Below are 23,165 nucleotides of genomic sequence, written 5' to 3'. Positions count from 1 at the left end.
GTATTTGAATTTAAAATCGTCCTTTATAATTTTTTCGGACGTAAATGCCCTTTTGTCGTTATGAGGCAGTTATGACCAGAGAAAACAATTATATGTAATTGAAAAAAAGGAAAAGCTTTGTATTTATACATTGAATTGAAAGGAAGAAAGGGTAAAGCAACGTGGAAGCCACTATTGCAGAGTTCACTGTCGAGGATCTGCTGGAGGGAGAACGTCATGGCTGCACAAAGCTCAACCTCGTCTCGAAGCAGATCTTTGTCACATGGAAGGCTGCTACTTTGTTCCCATAGTGAGAAGCCGGTGTTGCGAATGTCGGGAACCAAGGAGAACCCAGGTCACAGATTTTGGGGTTGTGTGTACTTTGAGGTACGTTTTTTTGTTTTTCCTTTGAATTGGGTCGTTTAGGTGATGGAATGGAGAGTGATCACGGTGGGTATGTGCAGGTGCAACAAGGCTGTAATTTCTTTCGTTGGGCAGATCCAGAGACAGAGGTGGAACACATAGAAATTGCTAGAATAAGGAAGAAGGTTTCGATGCTGAAATCAAGAACCAAAGCGGCAGAGTGGAAGCTGAAGGTTGCTGTTGTTCTAGGGTGTCTTGGGTGGGTTGGGTTTGTATGTTTGCTGTTGCAGAATTGGTCTAAAGCAACACAACAGTGTGTAATTCCATTGAACCTGGTGTGAAACATGTGTAGGTGTATTCTGCTATTGTTGTTGTAGGTAAATTGGGATAGGGTTTATCTATTAGGGAGGTTCCTGAATCTGTTGTGTTGAATCTATTTCAACATGTATGTATGACTATTTTGTAAGCATGGTTGGATAATGAAATGGGAGTGAAATTTTTGCTTAGCAAATACATGAGTTTCATTAGTGAACAATAGCATAACAGTGTCAATAAAATGGTAGATGTCTAAATAGATAATAAGCATACTATTTCTCATGACCAGAACCTTAAAAGGAACTTAACTCAATATAAACCAAAAACAAAAGGATTGGCTGCGAACAAGCCAATAATTCAGTACAACAGTCAGTAGCACACAAGCAAAATATAAGCAACAAAAAGTGGCTAACAAGTCCACACTGTTTAACTAGAACCTTAACACAAACTTAAACCAAAATATACCAACATGCATACAATAGAACTATGACAATTTGATGATAAATTTTGTCATTTCCCTAAAGCAATTCCCATTTTCTTGGAGGCAACTTTGCCATTAACTTAAGCTTCCTTGGAGAAATGTGAGGTCCTCCAGAAAGGTTGACAGAGAAGTGTCTAGTGGGTTGGCTGAGTTGCTGGAAGAGTTGTGGTGGTTGGCTATGATGAGGATGTAGAAGGTGTTGATATTTTTGGGCTGGCAATCCTCTTGGGTTATGAATCATGTTGGGCTGAAGATTTGGGCTTAGTGATTCCCTTGGGCCTGCCTCTAGGCCTTTTTGGCTATGTTGCAGAGTTGGACTGGGCTGAAGTTAGTGGCTGTGTTGCTGGAGCAGCTTTCTGCTTGACAGTGGGTTTAGGAGTGGGCTGTGTAGATGCAATCTTCTTCCCCCCTAACAGCTGGAGGCTGTGAGTTGTTGCTTCCCTTCTTCTGCTTGCCTTTGCTTAGCTTCTTTGAGGTTTGGGCCTATGAAACAGTTGCAGTCAATACAGATGAACATAATGCTTATGGAAAAATCTTAGACAAGCAAAGTCAAAAATTACTCAACATACCTCATCCTCAATAGGTTTAGGGCATCTACTTTTATTATGTCCAACTGAACCACATATAGAGCACCTTTGTTTCTCCCCCTTCCTTGACATGTGAGTGTGGCTGCTATGTTCTTCATCTCCAGTAGCTGGTTTTCTTTTTTTCACTGGCCTGTGACTAGGCCTTTTGTATGGGGGCGGCATAACATCAGGATGTGCTGTTCTCTCCCATAGGTCAGGTCCGTTCAATGGGTGTATTACTGCCTCGTAGCACCTCAAGTATAATTCATCACTCCTTGCTCCATCCTCATCTTCAAAGTTGTTAGTTACGACACCCTTCTTTTTCACTGTCCTACTTTTTTCATTCACGACGTTAACATCCTGAAACCCACTAACAGCAGGATCAAGCTCATCTTCACTGTTGGTAAAGTATAAATCATCTTCAGTGTCGTCCTCTTCTTCATATGGTTTATACTCTGAATAAACACTGTCACTGTCACTGAATTACCCATATCAGCTTCCTGATTAACATCATCATCGCTCTCCCTATTCTCTACCCCAGAGATATCAGCACCTGGTTCAGATTGGTTTAAACCAGCATGTTCTCCACCATACACAACCAGCTATTGTCCCTCACTTTCATCAACCATCCTAATTTTCCCCCAACATCAATGTAGCCAGAAGCAGGAAACACGTCTTCCTCCTCGACCTTGTGCACAACATACAAACTCCACATAATCTCTCAACTCAGCTATTTGACACATGGCAATCGAATCTGCATCAGACTTAAACAACTTCAAATTTTTCTCCAAATCTTCATGTGTAGGATCCTTGAACCACAACGAAGAGATATTCTCCTCCACATAACCAAACTGCTTTAACTCTGCATAGGCTTCAAATACGGACCACCTATCACCATCGGTCTCTTCTATCACTGTTGTTTCTCCTCCTACATACTGTAACGGCCCATTCTGATAGGTAAACCATCCTCCATGGTAGACTTTCAGTTTAAAATAAACCATTGTCTTCTCCAACAACCTATACCCAGTGCCATATCGCAGAAATAGAAGAAAAAATTAAAAATGGAACCACACAGTGATGTTTATCCCTATTCTCAATAAACAGCAAAACATACCTGACAGACTGTGCACGACCCTGCCTTCAAGTAAACCGAAATCGCCTGCGATCTTCACTCCAAGAACAGCTTCCGTCGCTTCTGATTCTTACTTAGGGCACGCTGCAACTACATTGGTGAAGTGAAACGTTGTGATTAATGTTAGGGTTTACGTCAGGGTTTACAAGCATATGAAGAGGTGAAGTGTTTCGCGCGAAACACAAAAGCTCAGAGGGGTAACTTCGTCATTTATAAAAAGTTTACTTTGCACGGGACGATTTTAAATTCAAATACGACTTTAAGGATGATTTTAAATCCAAAATAACAGTAGGGACGGTTTCAATTTTGACCCTCAACGTTAGGGACTAAAACAGTACTTATCCTTTAATTTTAATATGAATTTAATTTTGTATTTTAGTATGTTTATAAATTTTGGAATAATTAAATATTATATTTAATTAAAAAAATTAATTTGTTATTCTGGAGTAATCAGATTAAGTGTGGAAATTTAGAGTGTGAATAGGAATTAAAATCAAAAGATTTTTAACATGTGAATAAAATAAAATTGAATTTAAAAAAAAATGTAAACCAATAAATAGAATTAGAATAAAGTATAAATCTTATTTTACCCGTCTCATTGTAACATCTTACTATACAGAGCTTTACACTTAGGACGTAAATCAGAGGTGCTACAACCTCTAAAAATAAAAATACTTATATAATATAATTGAAGGAAGTTGTAACTAGAAGTCTTGAAAGAGAAGTTAATAAAAAACGAAACAGAAATCGCATCACTCATGAAAGATACACATTGATGAATAAGCAAGATCAAAAGGAAGGTTTAAAACATATACATATAGATCAGAATTCTAAAATACAGATAACAAACTCCGAACTCGTCCTGCGAAACTAAGGCCGGCCAAAATATGCTTACATATATATAAAATATCAACATCACAATTTATTGTCATCACCAATCATCACAACCCTTAGCAATCAACATATCCTCCTCATAGACTCAACCTCATCACCCAAAAGCATTTAACCTCAACAGGTTCACATAGATCAACTTATCTTACGGTCAACTAGCCTAAATTTTCACGTTACATTACACATTATCTATGAGAAACCAAAATCATACTTTGACCGATTTCTCCCTAAAAGCTCAAAACATCTCAAATTTCATTGTTCTTCAAGCTTTCACTTCACCAAGACCACACCAAAGTCGGATTCTCGGCCTCCAAGGTTCAAATCAACAACTCAACCATCAATTTAGACTTCCAATCAACATGATTCAATCTATTTTCACATTATATCACTATAATCAACACCAAAATTTATTAATTCAATAATTTTACAAGAGTTAGAGACTTCTTACCTTACCCATGAACGATTGGGAAAAAGCCCAATAATTTTCCAAAGTTAATTTACACTTAACATCACCAAAAACACAAATTTTCTCAACAAATAACATCCAAATCACGAAATTGAAAGGGTAAGAATTGGGCACGAAATTTTAAATTCTTTACCAAATTGTTCGATGATTTTTGTAGAGAATATCGAAACGAATGCGTGACTGCTAATGACTCGTCAATTAAAGTTCCAAATTAAAAGATATAGACAATTGAACTTTGTATTGATTTTGGGGATTAGGGTTGATGCTTCTCCCCTCCCCCATCGTGAATTTTGTGAATGAATGGAAAAATTGGTTATATATGCTGAACTTTCGATTTGGTTTGGATTCGATCTAATTGATTTAGTGCGTTGTTTAATTTTAAATAAAAATTTTTAAAATTAATATTAAAATTTATCTTTTAATTATTTTTATTTTTTTAAACTAAAAAAATTTAATTTTTTAATTTTTAAAATAATAATTAATTTATTAATTAATTATTTATTAGTTTTGTTGGGATTTATACTTATCATCAGCCCTATTAATAAGCAACCCCTGACAATGAAAATAAGTAAGCAAACAGTTGATATCTCGAGTTAGCGCAGTTCAATTTTTGACACAAACAAAGTCTTGTTAGTATTGCATTGTTGGCATTGGATTGTTACACTACACTAATTAAGCCGCTATTGGATCTAATAAAATTCGTATAAGGTAAAAATTCACATGTAATTATTTTCATCTGAAATTAATATTTAAAAATTATTAAATAATTTAATAAATTTATTATGAAATTAGAATATTTTTAATATTAGATCTAATTTTAATTTTATTTTACATCTTATAAGATGACACATAAATATATGTAAAACTATATATTATAAATAGTGATTTGAAATTAAAAATAAAATTTATTCTTCTAATACTAAATCTTAATTTAATTAAAATTTTATATTATTTTTAATTATTTCATTAACATAATTATACAAATGACAAAATTTTATTAGTTTTTTATTAAGATAATACAATATCTCTAAGGTGATACTGATTTCATTTCATCAATTAAACTCTAACGCAAATTTCAATTCTAGATCAATTTATTTTTTGAAAATATCAAAAGTAATATTCTAAAATTATTCTATTAAAAATACTTTTACTTATTCTAAAAATTTAAACTTATAGCAGGTAAAAACACATAAATAATTATAATTAATGCGCATATTCCGGCAATAATCTCTTTTGAATTTGAAGCATAAATTTTTCTTAGATTTATTTTTTCTCTTTTATCTATTTTATTGTTAAATATTTTTTATAGTAACAATAATAATTAAATTCTAACTTTTTGACTATATTAAAATTTTAATGGCATGTCATAAATAAACCGTTGAACCTTAAAACTTAACCTCATAGAGGCATATAACAAACATGAAAATAAAATTTCATGTTAATAAATGCATTTTAGGACACTTAACCTTATTAAGACTCTCTTCTCTCGATCCCCGACTCGTCGGTAGATCCTAATGAAGAGGTGCTTGAGTTCATAGACGAAGATGCGTCAGATCCGGAGGATCGTTGGTATAAAGAAGTGGAATGCAAGGAGGACAAACCTTTTGATACTTTCCCAACCATTCCAATTAGTAAAGATGAATTCGAAGAATGGTGCAAGCCATGGCATGCGGCTCTCATTGTGAAAGTTCTCGGCAAAAGAGTGCATTTGGGATTCATGGAACAGAGACTCAACAGAGATTGGGTAAAGAAAGGTAAGATTAACGTTATTGATATGGATCGTGACTATTTTTTGGTTCATTTTACAAATGAAGAAGACTATAACCATGCTCTCATGGAAGGATCTTGGATGATTACGAGTCACTACCTAATTGTTCAGACATGGAGACCGTTCTTTCTCGCATCGAAAAATATAGTGAAGAAGATTGCAGCTTGGATCCGCATTCCAAACCTTCCGATTGAACTATAGAATCACCGGTTTCTCTCGAGAATAGGATCGACCCTCGACACAATGCTTAAGATTGATCGTGTAACTTCAGTTCATTCCCGGGAACGCTTTGCCAGAATTTGTGTTGAATTAGACCTATCTAAAAAACTTGTTCCAAGAATTTCGGTTCTCGAAAAAATTTTGAATGTTGAATACGAGGGCCTGCATATTATTTGTTTCACTTATGGAAAGTATGGTCATCGATCAGATCAGTGTAGTGAAACTCATGACGGTAAGGTGGCACCGGAAAACACAATCATAAACGGTGAGGAGGGTAGCCCAGGATTTGCTGGAGGGGAAGGAGTTAATCACGCCAACATTACCGGGCAAGGGACCCAAGAATCAATTCAAAAAAAACATAAGTGAATCAGGATCCCCCGAAATTTGGACCATGGATGCTAGTAAAATGGCAAGTGAGGAAAAAATCAACAGGATCAAGGGGTGCTAATTATAAGAAAGATTCTCCTTCTAATTTGGAAGCTAAAACCTTCAATCGATCAAGATTTAATATCTTGGATGAGGGTATTACGGAACCTAGTCATGAGGAGAATGTTCATGAAGAGTATTGTGGGGAGGAATCTATGCAAAGTGGGCTCGTTGTGGTGGAGCAAGACAGGTCTAGCAAGTTAATAACACCAAAAGCCCATAAGAAACATGAAAGGCCAACCCAATCCCTTCATAAAGTGCTTAGACCAGGGGCTGGTAAAAATTTCCAATCAAATAAGAAGGCCAATAATAATAAAAGTGTGCTAATTGGGCCAGCAAGAATGAACAAGGACAAAGCTAAAGCCAAGCGTGTTGAGAGCCACATCCTTATGCCCTCTGATCCAGCTATTATTGAGAAAGATAACTCAAAGAAATTAAGAAAGAAGCCATAGAGCGTGTGATCCTTGATAAAATGCGCATCGTGCAAAAAGAACAATGGGAAGCTTTCAAAGTGGAAAAGAGAATGAGAGGTGGCATGATGAAGAACTTGGCATCGCCCTCCTCTATCATTACGGTCCAGAATCAACCAGACATGGACATTAATATGGCGACGAGGATATCACACAGCCAGGAGAAGAACCTACAGGACAAACCACCGGACCCAATAATTAAAGATCCAGGTTTGTTAGGCAGCAATGAAGATATTTTGGAGGAACTCCTATTGAGCCTGAACAAAGGGGAAAACCTTTCTGTTTGACCTGCATCTGTCTCTGGTGACATCTTTCCCTTCTTCTTGTATGTTATTATGAATTTTTTTTATTTGGAATTGTCGTGGTTTTGGTAGTAGTTCCTTTGCTGCTTTAATTAGAGATATTAAACACCAGTATCATGTTAATTTTCTGGTTCTTCTTAAAACCCATATGAGTGGGGATAGAGGAGTTAATATTAGAAATAAGTTGCCTTTTGACAGCTGTTTTGTTGAGGAAGCCTGAGGGCACTCTGGAGGAATCTGGTGCCTATGAAATTTTGATGAATGAAAAGTGGATGTTTTATGGAATCATTAGCAGTTTATGCATATGAGACTGCCAGAGAAAGACCTACAGCCGTGGGTGTTTATTGCGATTTATGGGAGTCCCCAAAGAGTTCATAGAAGAGAGCTTTGGAGGATCCTTAGGGAGTTGAACTACCATAACAGACTCCCTTGGTATCTGGTTGGAGATTTTAAGGCTTTGCTGCATGATTTTGAAAGATAAGGGGGATCAGCTACTCACTATAATGGTGCGTATGTGGATTTTCAGGAATGTGTGTCTAATTGCAGACTCCTAGACTTGGGTTATTCAGGATACCCCTTTACCTATAAGAAAGGAAACTTGGTTGAAAGACTTGATCGTGGTCTGAGCAACATGGATTGGAAAATTCGATTTCCTGATGCGAGGATGAAGCACTTGCCAATGTTAAAATTGGATCATGCTCCACTATACCTGCAACTCTCTACTGAATATGCTCCCAATAGAGGACGGAGACCATTCAAATTCTTAGCCTCATGGATATCTCATCCTAATTTTAATAATATGGTCACAAATAATTGGAGAATAAATAGCAACTGGTCCTAAGGGATTGGTAACTTTCAAGATTCCCTTTGAATTTGGAATTTTACTGTTTTTGGGAACATTTTTAGAAGCAAAAATAGAATTCTAAAGAGATTACAAGGTATCATGAATACTATGAGTGTGAGCCATAATCCTCATTTGGAAAATCTCCAGGGTATTCTTTGGAAAGAGTATGAAGAGCTCCTTTCTCATAAAGAGATGTTATGGTTTCAAAAATCTAAATGCAAATGGATTAAGTTTGGCGACAGAAACACGAAATATTTTCATGGCACTACTATGACCAGAAGAAGGAGAAACAAGATTGTTGCCTTGCAAGATAAAGCGGGTAATTGGATACATGATAATCCTAAACTTGAAGCGATGGCTACAGATTTCTACAGCAAGCTTTATTGTGATGACCTCCCTAATATTCCCTTTGTTCTAAATGGTGCTTTTCCAGTACTTAGCAATGAAGATAGGATGATGATTGGTTGCAATGTTTCCTATAAGGAGGTTAAGGAATCCCTTTTTAGCATGGGTAGTTTCAAAGTACCTAGGAGATATGGTATTCAGGCAGGCTTTTATCAGAATAAATAGGACCTGGTAGGACCGGATTTATGCAGGATGATTGAGAATATTTTTGCTCACTCCCAGGACATTGGAGAGCTGAATGAAACCCTTATTACTCTAATTCCTAAGGTGGAGCCTGTCACCAATCTTAAGCAAATGCGACCCATCAGTTTATATAATGTCTCTTACAAGGTGATTACCAAGATTCTGGCCCGAAGGCTTTGAAGGGTTATGGAAAAATTAGTGAGGCCTACCCAATGTAGTTTCGTCCTGGGGAGGCAGAGTTCTGACAATATTATCATTATCCAAGAAGTTATCCATTCTATGAGGAATAAAAAAGGTCAAAAAGGATGGATGGCAATTAAAATTGATTTGGAGAAGGCTTATGACAGACTTAAATGGGATTTCATTGAAGATACTCTTGGTGATATTGGGTTGCCTTCTCAGTTCATTTCTATGATTTACAGTTGCATTTCTTCTGCCAGGATGAGGGTCCTCTGGAATGGGGAAGCCTTGGACGAGTTCTCTCCTTCAAGAGGTATTCGGCAAGGTGATCCCATCTCGTCGTACATCTTTGTCCTTTGCATGGAAAGGCTCTCGCAACTCATTAGTGTTGTAGTGGAATACGTCTTTTGGAAGCCCATCAAGCTAAACAGAGAAAGTCCTGATCTCTCTCATCTCTGCTTCGCTGATGATTTGATTCTCTTTGTGAAATTAACTATGGACCAAGAGGAGGTTATTAATAGGGTTCTTGAAGCTTTTTGCAATAGCTCCGGTCAAAGGGTCAGCAATGATAAGATGCGCGTGTTCTTCTCTAGGAATGTGGAAAATCATGTTAGGAGTAAGATAAGCAGCACCCTTCAGTTTTCCAGAACCGATGATTTGGGAAAGTATCTTGGTGTTCCTCTCATACACTCTAAGGTTTCAAAAATTACATATAGTGACATTATTAACAAGATGAACTTGAGATTAAATAGTTGGAAAGCATCATCCTTGTCTCTAGCAGGAAGAGCTACCCTAGTGAGATCTGTTCTATCTTCCCTTCCTAGTTATACTATGCAAACTGCTCTTATACCAGTTTCTACTAGTAACTTAGTTGATCGTAAATGCAGGGATTTTCTTTGGGGAGAGACAGAGCACTCTAGAAAAATCCATCTCATCAATTGGAAGGATCTTAGCAAACTGAAAGCCTCGGGAGGGCTAGGTATTTGTCATACCCGTGATGTGAATCAAGCTTTTATGATGAAGAATGACTGGGGTCTTGTGGAGAAGAAGGACACGCTTTGGGCAAGGGTGATCAGGGCCAAATATAATTGTGGTAGTGACTTGCTCCCAAGGGTCGAAAGGAAAAACAAGTCCTAGAATCTTTGGAAAGGGATATGCTTGGCTTGGAAAGGGGTTGAAAAGAACCATATTTGGCGTATTGGAGATGGCTCTAGCATAAAGTTCTGGAAGCATAATTGGGTACCAAACCTTGGAATATTAACCTTGGAAAGGGATATGCTTGGCTTGGAAAGGGGTTGAAAAGAACCATATTTGGTGTATTGGAGATGGCTCTAGCATAAAGTTCTGGAAGCATAATTGGGTGCCAAACCTTGGAATATTAACCCAACATTCTGATCAGGTGTTAACGGAAACTGATTTAAGTGTGTTTCTAACTGATTTTCTTTCAGTTTCAAGTGATTGGGACAAGGATAAACTAAAGGAATGGCTCCCTGACTCTATTGTGGGAAAAATTCGAGCTTTGTCTCCTCCTTTCCCTTGGAAAGGTCATGATTTTGTTGCTTGGGCTCCAACTTCAGATGGAACTTTTAGCCTTAAATCATATAGCTCTCTCAATGATGAGCACAATGACCCGGACAAAATCTTCAAATTAATCTGGAAGTGGGGCGGCCCGGAAAGAATTTGTTCCTTCATGTGGCTGGTTGCTAATTACACAATTCTAACAAATATGGAAAGAATGAGAAGGTATCTAGCAACGGAAGCCAACTGCCCCAGGTGTAACCGCCAGGAAGAATGCACCTTACACGTCCTCAGAGATTGCTCCTATGCCAAGTGCGTGTGGAGCCTCTTGAATCCACATGAGGTTGTAGCCGACTTTTTCAACCTGAGTATCAAGGATTGGTTGGCTCAGAACCTATTAGCGAGAAGTGACTCCGCTTGTAAATTTGGAGTAACCGTTTCATCCCTTTGGTTCTATCGTAACTCCCTTATTTTTTAAAGGAATCGAGTGAGGCCGACGGTCGTGGCTAGAGCAATTAGAGCGCGAAGTGAGAAAATCATGGGCACCATGAAGTTTCGGTCCTCTATGCAAAGGACTAGGAAGGACAATAATCAATTGATTAGTTGGATACTTGATGCGTGAGCATCTTCTCTATCTTTTCCTAGTGAATTTGCATTCAAATTGTTGAGTTTAATCAAGATTTAATTACCTTTAGCCACTATGAATGCTACTTTGAGTTGTTTGTAATTTCTGTTTATTTTAGGTAGCATTTGGATGGATTTGACGGAGTTTTGATGCTATCAACCCTGACCTCCTTGCACTCAAACAGAAATAACTTGAGCTATAGAGGTCCAATTGATATAATTCTAGTGGCATTGAAAAGCTAACTTCCAGAGCTTTCCAACAATATATAATAGTATACCATTTTCTTTTATTTAACTCTGCCTCTTCCACGCTGAACTTGAGCTTTCTCAAGTTCAGCGTGGAGTCCAACGCACAGAGGAAGAATCACGTATCATCCCACGCTGAACTTGGGTTAATTCAAGTTCAGCGTGGATTCAAGCTCCGAAGGACGCATATTGCTCTCACCCACGCTGAACTTGAGAATTCTCAAGTTCAACGTGGACCTTAATAATCCAAGTGGTCCCCATTCACGTCCAAAGGCTGCGGAATTTAATTATTAAATTTTAATGTAAACTTTTATTTTATTTTTAATTAGGAAAAGATATTATTTAGTTTAGAAAATATATTTTATATTTATTAGGATTAGATATAAAAGGGAAAAGAATCAGCCATTCGGGTTCTTCTCTTCTCTTCTACCTCATTCCGCACTTTATAGTTTACCTGAATCCTAGTTTTTCTCTCTGAACCATGAGCAACTAAACCTCCACTGTTAAGGTTAGGAGCTCTGTCTATTGTATGGATTGATACTATTATTTTTCTATTTTAATTTATGTACTGATTTATATTCAAGAATTGTTTTCGTTCTTTATCTTATGAATTTGGGTGGAACGGAAGTATGACTCTTGTTCTAATTGAGTTCTTGTATAACTTAGAAAAACTCTTTACTTGAACAACAGCTTGAAAACAATTTCTCTTAAACTTATAATTATCTGGACTTAACGGGATACGTGACATATAATCCTCTTATATTTGGGTAATTAGGGTTTTTGTGGCATATAACTAGAATTGAACTTCACCCTCTAATTGAAATTAAGTGACTAAGGAATTGGCGGTTGATGAGAGTTAGAGGAGACTGAAAAGGTCTAAGGAATTAGGGATTAATCACATATAGTTTTCCATGAATTAAATCTTGCATGATTAAAATAGTTAGTAAGAAAAGTCAATCCAGAAAATAGATAACTCTGAAACATTAACTATTTTTCCATATATTATTCACTACTTGTTTACTGCTTGCTTTTCTGATTCTCTGATTTACTGTTAATGCAGTTGAGACCCAAACACCATTTTCTGTTTGTCTGACTAACCCAATCACTCAACCATTGTTGCTTAATCCATCAATCCTCGTGGGATCAACCCTCACTCACCTGAGGTATTACTTGTACAACCCGGTGCACTTGCCGGTTAGTTTGTGGGTTATAAATTCTACACCAATATTCCCGCCGGAACGTTGTATTAAGCTCAACGTTGATGGATCCTTCTTCCGTGAGAATAATAATGCAGCTTGTGGAGGTATTTTCAGAAACCATTTGGGTAGGTACATGTTGGGGTTCTCTTGTAATTTGGGTAGCTGTTCTATTACACATGCAGAATTGTGGGGCATTGTCAAAGGTCTTCAGATTGCTATTGCTCAAAATTTCCAACATATTATTATAGAGTCCGACTCCTGGTCAGCAATCAATTTCATCAAGGAAGACTGTCCAGCTTCACACCCTGTGAGACCTTTGTTAGAAGACATTAATATCTTGGCAAGCATATTACAACATGTTGTTTGGAATCATACATTGAGAGAGGCCAATGTTGTGGCTGACTCTTTTGCTAAGAAAGGATAGGATCTCCTTCTGGGTATTCATCTCTTTGACAGGCCTCCTCTCGACACGCTTCAGGCCTTAGCTACTGATATAAATGGCAGCTTTAGAGTTAGAGGATTTTAATTCTTGTTTGGGATTTTAACCCCTCCTTTTCTCACAAAAAACATGTGGAATTGGACTCAGTCGATTTGAGCTTCAGCTTAAGCCTGATGACTCATGGGTATGGAAAGAACATATGGTTTAAACCTAGGTTTGTTGCTTTTCATTAATTTTTTTTAAAGTTTGAATTTAAAATCCCTACAAACTAACGAGTTTATTTAAAAAATTTATTACGTGAATTGTAACTACTCAAAATAATAAACTTAAAGAATCTAAATTAGTATGCATTAAATGCATTTAAAAATTTATAATTTATAAATTATAATTCAATTATAAATCACTAATCATATATCATAATTATACTTATAATAATCTATAAACATAAATTTTTTATTTAAACAGAAAAAGAAACAAAATCATTCTTTTTTTTCAGTTTATTACAAGTGAAAAATTGAAAATTCAAACTAAGAATAATTTATTTTTATAAAAAAATACTTTGGCAAGCCATCCCAACCACTATAAGAAAATACTGAGTATCGTCCGAAAAACGAAAACAATCAGACATTATAAACTTCACCGATAAATATTTATCGTTGAAATTTTTTCGTTTGACGATATTTACTATCGGATGTTGCAATGGATTATCGGCTAGGAAAATCAATTGGTTACCGTTGGATTATTCCTACAGTAATTCCGACGGTAATGCCAATTTTTTAATTTTTTTTAATTTGAAATAAATTGTCAATTTTAATTTTAAATTTAAATTTTATTCACACAATTAGTGTTTCAGTCATAAATAATAAAAATATTTTATTTAAAATAAATAATACAATGTTCAAATAAATTAAAAGCCAAGTACATCAAATAAATACAATGAAACACTAAAACGAAACACTAATAACTACAGATCTAGGTCGTCGTCGTCGGTCCCGTGGCTCTGAGTCGATGGCGCAGAAGGTGATGATATCTGTATGCCACCAGCAATGGTGCGGCCACCAACAAGGTCGATTCTAGCGGGGTGCATCTAGGCCTAGTACACCTCCATACGCTGCACCCGCTCCAACGACTCCCTTCACTCCAGCCTGAGTTCATTTGTAGACATCACGCATTTAAGAATCTCCTTATACCTCTCCCAATAATCATTAAGCTCCTGAGCCTGCTGCTGAAAGCTGCGTTGGAGCTCCTGCACCTGCAACCTCAAATTCATGCCTTCCTCGAGCTCGACTGGTGGTAGAGTCTGACAACGGCCTCAACGTGGATGTGCAGAGGCTGTTGGCAAAGAATGACCCTATCCCATATACGTGGTTCTTGTACGGTGCTGAGGCAGTCTCGCGCCAAAACCGCATTAGGATCGACGACTGCAGCTTAGCCATCGGTGGTGTCCTCCCCACCTTGCTGAGATTGTTGAGTCGCTGCTTCTAGTCTCTGTGTGCAGGACTCCTGTGTAATTAGCACAAGTTATTGTGATTAGTACGCTGAGAGATATACAATTAATCTCTAATAATTTTATAGTAGAAGATAATCAGATGTATGTTTGCTCACATAATGGTCTTGAGACCGTTGATCAGCAAATGTCTCTTTGTTCTCCTTTAACGTATGGGTGTACTTGAACGTCTCCGCCACGTTGCCTCGCGATCCAAGAACTTTGACTACACATGTTGAATTAAAACAATATGATTAAGATTCCTAGTGTTAATATGCAAAAGAATATAACTAAGTTATTAACAAAATTAAAGTTACTTTACATACCAGCCTGGCCTTCGTCTTCATGAAGGTCGCTGAGCTGACAATATACTTGGACGAACTGGTCGAGGCCCTGTTAGCTCTGTTGGTGAGATGTCGATGTCAGAATCCCTCATCAGTCTCCCAATAAATAAACAGAGCCTTCTTTATGTCCGGTAGGAGCCACTGCGTCTGGTGGTCCCACCCCCGACGAACATCATCCAGCATCTGCTGGAGCCACCAATCCATTCTATGGTTGAATATCTTCCTGATGGTAAGATCGGGCTCAGCGTCCCATCTAAAGTGCAGTTGCAACAAAGAAACTTTAAAATTAATTAAGCGATAGAATATATAAACTAGCTAAAAAAGTTTTAGCATAAAAAATATTAATTACCGCCTATTTCTGAAACCACCGCTCTCTGGTTTCAACGGGGATCTCCGGGTAGCTGGGTCAGGGATGGTCGTACATCAGCTTGATGACATTGGTCATCTCCTGAGTACACGCGTTGTTGTTCGGCGCAAATCTAACAACCCACAAACAAGAATCAACCTAAATCCACTAGACAGGAATCAATTAGCAGGAACTTTCAGCAACAAAGTTAAACATAATCATTAAAACTTAAAAATAGTAACCAGTTAACCAAATCAACCTAAATCCACTAGACAGGAATCAATTTTCAAGAACTTTCAACAATAAAGTTAAGCATAATTATTAAAACTTAAAAACACAAGCTAGCCAACCAAATCAATCTAAATCGACTAAATAGGAACCAATTTTCAAGAACTTTCAGCAATAACCATAATCATTGAAACAAAAAACACTAAATAGGAAACTAAATCAACCTAAATCTACTAAATAGGAATCAATTATCAGGAACTTTCAGCAACAAAGTTAACCATAATCATTGAAACTTAAAAACACTAACCATCATTCAAATCTAAATATGCTAAACTAGAATCAATTTTCAGGAACTTTCAGCGATAACCATAAATAAGAAATACATGAGATTCAACTTGATACTTACCTCGTGTTGCCATCAGGCCAAATCTTTAACTGTACGATAGGAGGTGGTGGTGGGGCATCAGCTGCTGGCTCATTGCCATGGCTGGACTCCGGGTCTGCGGCATCCGTTGCTAGAGGTAGCGTCGACATGCATGCGAGCTGCTGAGCGGTAAGAGGCATCGTCGTCGCTGTAGACGGAGGCACGTAGTTGGGGTTAGGGACCATGATTAATGGCTAGTCCGCTAAACCCGCAACCTGTGGCATCATCGGAATGGTCGAAATAGAGGGAGAGGAGCCAGAAGTCTCATGGTACCGGAAGAAACCCTCCCTTTATCCCTACCACGGCTATGACCATGACCAGCAGCCTAATCCGCAGCACCTCTACCACTCGACATGTCTGCAAATATCAAATTATTAAATATTATCAGCAACAATTTCTCAACAAAATAGTCATCAACGTAGCAATTAATACAATTAGACAATTCCAAACACTTCAACAATTCAAAACCTATTGTGTATTGAATCTAACCTAACTTAATCAACTTAAATTTACTAAGATTAGAAGACTAAACTGAACTAACTTTGAAACTGATTAAAAATTAAAATTGAAACTCTAATCAAATCGAAACTAAATTAAACTAAAATTAAACAAATCAAATTCCATAGGGTAAAGTATATCAAACTTGCAATATTAGGTAAAAAAACCTCAAACATTCAAAATTCAAAACCGTCGGTCAACGGAAAAACAAATCAAATTCCATTAATGCAAATAGTCAAAACAAGAGGAGAACAAATAATGATTTCAAGAGATTGACCAAAATTTTTAATAAAAAGCTTTTTGAGGTATATTTATAAACATTTAGTATCCAAAATCATAAACAACATAACTTAGCATTAACAAGTAATATGTGCAACACCAATTCATAAAATTAAACATCAATGACACCAAAAAAAAAAGTCAGCAGTGTTGATCATAAATTCATTAGACAGCAGTCTAATTAATTCAAAATAGCAAAACAACAAACAGCAATTAACACAGTGAATGAGCACAATCAAACAATTAACCAAATAAACTTAGCAGGAATTTTTTCATTAATTCAATCAGCAAATTCAGAATAGTTCCAGACACTTTCAGCAATAATTCAGAACCTATAAATCTAAACTAAACTATTCTAACCATCTAAATCCACTAAACCAAAAAAATTAAACTAACTAAACTAATTAAACCAATCTAATGAACTAAAACTAACTAACATGATTTGAAGAAAAAATGTTCAAACAAAGAACCTTGAATGCAGGGTGCAGAAAATAACGAAGAAGGAGGGAGGAAGGCGACGACACCGTGTTGTTGCCGGCACTAGAGGTGGCAGTCGTGAGCCGCCAGAGCAAGGAGATGCAGGCTATGGGCTAAGAAGGGCAAAAAGAGAAGGAGGAAAGGACCGTGGCGACGCTGAGAGGGAGGGGAAGAAGGAAAAGAAGGTGGCGCCGGCAGTGGGGTTGATGGCGATGGAGGTCTTGGTGATGGTGGCGGCTGGAATGCGAGAGAGAGAGAGAGAGAGAGAGAGAGAGAGAGAGAGAGAGATGGTGGCGATGGTGGTGAAGGTTCAAATGGAGGGGGAGAAGGGGTTCGTGATTTGAATTTACACTACTTTTACCGTCGGATTTACCGTCAGAAAATTTTGACAGTAAACCATTGTGGTTACCAAAACGCATCGTTTCACTAAATTGAGCTACTGTCAGATTATACTTTATGGTAAAGGATGCGCCAATTTAATTTATTTTTCCTCCAAAAATTACCGGCGGATTTACCGTCAGAAAACAGAATCCTCCTGTAATTAAAAAAACCTTATGAATTTGACGTGGTTACCACTGGTAAATTCGACGATAAATCTATCGTTATTCTGCGACACTAAATCCAATAGTAAATCCGACGATACTCAGCATTTTTCTTGCAGTGAACGAGTTTCATAGGCTTTTAAAAGCCTATAGTCTAACTTTTTTAACTAATAGGTTTTACAAAAAATTTAAACCTATCGTATTTAATAAAACAAATTGAGTTGAGCCTAAAACGAATCGAGCCGCAAGCCTCCGTTAGATGGTTTGACCCACTTTTATCCCCTAATTAAGATATTGATAGATTTAATTACTTGTATCTTTTTATAAGAAAAAAATTTACTCAATTTATATAATTTTATTATTTTCCTGTAAATATTATATGTTATATATATTTTACAATATTAATTTTAGTGTATTGATAGTGCAAAATTTTTACATAGTTATTCAATTAAATTTATGTAATTATTAGATTAATTTTTAAGTAGTGTGTTTGAAAGATTAATTACTTTTATGTGACAATATATGATTTTATATATATATATATATATATATATATATATATATATATATATATATATATAACTCGTTTATATTGTTAGTGTGAAAATTAATTAAATTCAATATATATATATATATATATATATATATATATATTTTCTTGTATCAAACAACTCCAAAATAAAGAAGTTTATAAAATAATGAGAGTCTAATTATCATTAAATTAAGATAATAAAATTTATACATGATAAAAATTAAAATTTCAATGATAATTAATATTTTATTTTATCAGTTTATAATTCTCCTTACTTAGAAGATTTTTTTCATATTTCTTATACTACTCATATCTTGATATTTAAAAAAAAAAAAGAACTATATATGATGATATCCTTATACTTCCATAGAAAATATTCATGGCTATATCCTAGTAAAAATTTGAAATACCCTACTAATACGTACTGATACTAATATTAGATACACCAATAAAAAAATGAAATTTTAATTAAGACATTGATAAATAACAATTAAAAAAACAAAACAAAAAAAAGTTCTGCTAGATTTTAAAAGTGGCTGCGTATTCATATTAGAAAAAGAAATTAAAAATAAAAGATGAAAAATGATACTTTGGGTCCAAGAAAAGATAAAAAAAGTTGTGAATGTGAAGCTGGCTCCATCACACAAATTTCACCCTGTTGAATGATAGCATATATAAAACGTGTGGATAGTGTTAAAGATATAATTATTTTTATATGTTATTTTTTTTATTAGTTTAAATTTTTAAAACGGATAATTTTATGACCAATAAAGAGTGTGCGAAGCAAATGCAACGAAAATAATCGATCTCATTATAATAAGTTTGGTGCTTCGAATAATTTTCTATACTCTTACGTAAGTTCTATCCCAGTTTGGTGAAAGTTGATGTTGATGTTTTGAAATTAATGAGGAATGGATTTGATGGGGTGTTTGGAATCATGGAATTTAATTGGGTTATCACCAATGCAAATCAAACTAGAATTGAACAACAACATCATAGACTGTATATAAGGCCAATAGAAAGAGTTTGGTATACAACTTTTATTTTTTTAAAATATCATTTATATATATATATAGAGAATAATAATAATAATAAATGATATTTTTTTCTAAAATTCAACATCTTTTAATTATTAAGTGTAAAATAGTTAATATTTTTTATTAAATTTATATTTGTTAATAATAATAATAATAATAATAATAATAATAATAATAATAATATTGCACGTGATCATGCATTTGACGCTTCAAAATAAGTTTGAATAATGACAATAATATGGTGTTTGGAGGCATTTTGGTTTTCAAAACTTATTACGAGGGGAATGAAAGACCGAAAGAGGCAGCGCAGACCTAACTTCTAATTGCTTTAATTTTTAGAGAAAAAAAATAAATAAATTTTTAATTTTTAAATTTTAAGATATATAATTTTTTTACTATTTTAAAATATAAAAAAATTTATCTTTTAAAATACGAGATATTTAAATTTTTTTGTTTAAAATATATAAAGATAAATTCATTATTTGAAACGACTTAATTAAATGTCTTGCGTTTTAAAAATGAAGAACCTTTTTGTATTTTTAATTGGTCGATAATTTATTTGTCTACGAGATAAAAAATTAAGAATCTAATTATTGTTTATTCTAATTTATATATATTAATTAATTAATATATATCTTTTAATAACTTTAATTTATATTTATATTTCTATATACTCCTACTCCTTTATTCAAACTTCAAACCCACGTGTGCTACTCTAACAGTGAACAGGTAATGGCGATAGTCATTATTATGGTGATTATGATGGCTCTAAATTTTCACAATATTTATTAAAAAAAATAATTAAAATTAAGGTTTATTATTTAAAAATATTTTTAATTTAAAAATAAAAAAAAATGTAATCAAATTAAAAGAAGTGTAAAAATATAAAAGGAGAACGTCTGAAAAACTGCCTTAAAGTAGACTTCTGCTTACGTTATTAGTGGAAATTGAAGGTATAATACATTATAAAAAGATTTTTGCCACACAACATTTAGGATTCGTATATATTTTAATTTTATTTTGATTTTTAAAGTTTAAAATATCTTATTTAAATTTAAAAAAATTTATTTAATTTTAATATAATCTCACCATAAAATTAAAGTTAAATAATTAGTAAAATATCTTATATGACAGTAGTATAAAAATAGAGTCAATAATCTAAAAAATAAGTACAAATTTTAGAGGCACAAAATTAACCGTATATCAATACATTTATTTATTATTTTTCTTACCATTTAAATAAAATATTTTCTATAAAACTAAGAAGAATAATAAATAAATATATTGATGCATTTATGGTTAATCTTGTGCCATTGGAACTTGTATTTATTTTCTATATTATCAATCTTGTTTTTGTACTGCTGTCATATAAGACATTCCGTTAATTATTTAACTTTGACTTTACAATGGAAATACATTGAAGGTAAATGAAATTTTTTTTTGAATTCAAATAGGACACTTTAAACCTTAAGGACGCAAAATAGAATTATGTCCAAACATAAAAGACCAATTTAATACTTTACCCAAAAAATTATTAAAATAATAAAATCTATGTTTCATTTTTATTTTTTATTTTTTTATCACAAAATTCTAAATAAAAAAAATAAAATTAAAATATAAAAACACAAACCAAACAAGCTCAAACTTCAGATTAAACTTTTATAGTGGCACACCGATATTTTTCGTGGGATGCCCCCCACTGTATTACCACTATCTCATGCCATGTATCTCACACCAAAATAAGATAGAACTAAATATCAACGACAACTTAATATGACATATACATAAAATAAAATTTGTAATGGATAAATTTAACCTAACATAAATTTTAAATAGATTACAAGTTACTTTTACTTAGACGACTCATCAAAATGTCAACTTAAGTATGTCGTCGTCATGATCATCCCCAAATTTATGTCATTTAATTTTCTACTTATTGCACTGGGAGCTACACGATTTCAACTTCTTCAGATGGTGATACTAGAATTTGTGAGATTTTTATTTTGATTATAAATTTTATATAGACGTTAATTCTTGATTTAAAAAAAGATACATCACACGCTTCTTCTTAACTCTCAATCAGACCTCTCAGTTTTCATTCAATCACAACTATCCAATTAGATCGAGACTACTTCCATGATGTTGCATATATTGACTTGAAATGTATGTTGTTAGTAACAAATATTTGTTAATTTTGAATTAATAAATAATAAATATAATTTTAAAAAATTATTAATTTATTTTAACGGTTTGCGCAATTTTAAAGTAATGGACAATATTTCTCTAAGTAATTTATTACAAACTAAAAATGTATAAAATCTGAGAAGTGTACGTGTATTCAATGTGTATACACCTCAGAATGTGATTATGGGTTCCCAATCCAGCTCAAAAGTCACCAAGGCTTGATTCATGCACCTAAGAAACACAATACACCGATCTCAAGAGAAAACATTCAAACTAACTAACTTATGTTGGTCGAGTGGTCAGTTCACTTATCTGCTTAAGTAAGTATAGGGGTTCGAATCCCGCCTTGTGCATGCAGCATCTCATTGGTCAGCAACAAACCCTTAAATAGAACTCAGATCTGTGACGAATTAATCCTTAATCTGTCGAATTGGGAAATACTGGGGACAAAAAAAAAAAGAAAACATTCAAACTAACGTGTTTCGGCTCCAAAATATGAGCATATATTGAACAAATTACATCGTTTACAAAAAAAGAAAAAAAAAAAGAAAAAAGTCTAAGAATTAGTTTTATTACACTTTAAAATATTGTTAAGAATAAAACTAATTTTATTTGTAAAGTAAAAAATGTTTTAAATTAAGTGAAAAAAAAATTAAATAATAAATTTAAATTGGTTTGACAATTTAAATCCGTATCCCTTAAGATTTGTCATCTCATCACCAGAGCCACTTTTTTTTTTTTGGTGACTTCACCAGAGCCACTTAAATCTTATAGATAGTAGTTCCCAATCTAATCCAATTAATTGTATAATTATGAGTGCTTTATCTTTGGTATTTGCCTCCCCTAGCTCTTCCCGCTCCTATTTTGCATCTCAAATAATCAAATCTTGTTTTAATGAATCCTTCAACTAACTAAAAGACTTACTGGTTAATGGTTATTTAATATTATTAAGAAGTTTTAAAAAAAAATCGAGAAACTTATTAAAAATCGATTTTATAAATTAAACTAGGATTGATAATTCTTATGGACGGCAAAAGAAATCTACTAAGATGGATATCCTGGGAATTACTTGTCACACAAACGAAAATGAAGATCTGCTAAATCGGATCCTCATGACATTTGAAATTATAATACACTCCTTGATTACATTTATATACAATCTTAAACTTAGAATTTTAGATATTATTAATTTTGTTAATATGGGATCTAAAAAATATTAGAGTATTTAAAACAATTCCGATCCACTAGAGAAACAATAGAGAATCTAAACAATGTGGACAATGGACTGCAGATTTAGTCCAATAATCATCCCACTTTACTGTCGCTGTTTGGCTTACCACATGTCATCATCGGCGTCGCTCACCTTTGGTAAAAATAACCATCCACTTTAGGCTATATTTGGTTGGAAGGAAAGAAATAGAGAGGAAGGAAATAGAAAAGAAAGAAAAGAAAAAAAAAGAAATTAAGTGGATTTTTATTTTTCTTAGATGTGTTTGGATGGAAGAAAAATAAGAAGGAAAAAAAGTGATAAAAAGACAATTTTATCCTTATATTATAAAATATATTAAAAAAAATAAAGGGGATAAAAATAATCATCCGCATACCTAATAAATTGAGCATCCAATATATTTTAATTATACATAACTAAATCTAATATAATCAAAATAATCATTCACATAAAAATTAAAATAATCATTCCTATATTTATTAAAATAATCATCTTAAATTTGCCATTGCAATAGAAAGAGAAGAAGATGAATGAATAACTAAAG

The 23,165-nt window shown here is 34.0% G+C and overlaps 2 protein-coding genes across 2 annotated transcripts; both read left to right on the top strand.

Moving 5' to 3' along the window:
* The first annotated feature begins 216 nt into the window (after window positions 1–216).
* On the top strand, window positions 217–683 carry LOC148562822 (uncharacterized). Its single transcript, XM_088491014.1, has 2 exons — window positions 217–334; window positions 406–683. Exons 1-2 carry the CDS (start codon window positions 217–219, stop codon window positions 681–683), a joined length of 396 nt encoding a protein of 131 aa, XP_088347140.1.
* A 6,395-nt stretch (window positions 684–7,078) lies between these two features.
* On the top strand, window positions 7,079–8,990 carry LOC148562821 (uncharacterized). The gene is made up of 4 exons (XM_088491013.1): window positions 7,079–7,286; window positions 7,948–8,180; window positions 8,370–8,744; window positions 8,850–8,990. The coding sequence occupies exons 1-4, from the start codon at window positions 7,079–7,081 to the stop codon at window positions 8,988–8,990; spliced, it is 957 nt and encodes a 318-aa protein (XP_088347139.1).
* The last annotated feature ends 14,175 nt before the right edge of the window (window positions 8,991–23,165 follow it).

The sequence above is a fragment of the Arachis ipaensis genome, chromosome B6, assembly GCF_059453495.1.
Source record: "Arachis ipaensis isolate K30076 ecotype BB chromosome B6, ASM5945349v1, whole genome shotgun sequence".
NCBI classification, from domain to species: Eukaryota; Viridiplantae; Streptophyta; class Magnoliopsida; order Fabales; family Fabaceae; genus Arachis; species Arachis ipaensis.
The sequence above is the reverse complement of the archived record's forward strand: the minus strand, read 5'-3'. Positions and strand labels throughout refer to the sequence as shown.

What these genes read in the sequence shown, in the direction of transcription:
- LOC148562822 (XM_088491014.1), top strand. Translation starts at nt 217, where the DNA reads ATGGCTGCACAAAGCTCAACCTCGTCTCGAAGCAGATCTTTGTCACAT. An exon ending in GGGAACCAAGGAGAACCCAG is followed by an intron (nt 335 to 405) that starts GTCACAGATTTT and finishes TGGGTCGTTTAG; the next exon opens with GTGATGGAATGGAGAGTGAT.
- LOC148562821 (XM_088491013.1), top strand. Translation starts at nt 7,079, where the DNA reads ATGCGCATCGTGCAAAAAGAACAATGGGAAGCTTTCAAAGTGGAAAAG. An exon ending in CCCAATAATTAAAGATCCAG is followed by an intron (nt 7,287 to 7,947) that starts GTTTGTTAGGCA and finishes TGGGTTATTCAG; the next exon opens with GATACCCCTTTACCTATAAG. An exon ending in ATCCTAATTTTAATAATATG is followed by an intron (nt 8,181 to 8,369) that starts GTCACAAATAAT and finishes GAAAATCTCCAG; the next exon opens with GGTATTCTTTGGAAAGAGTA.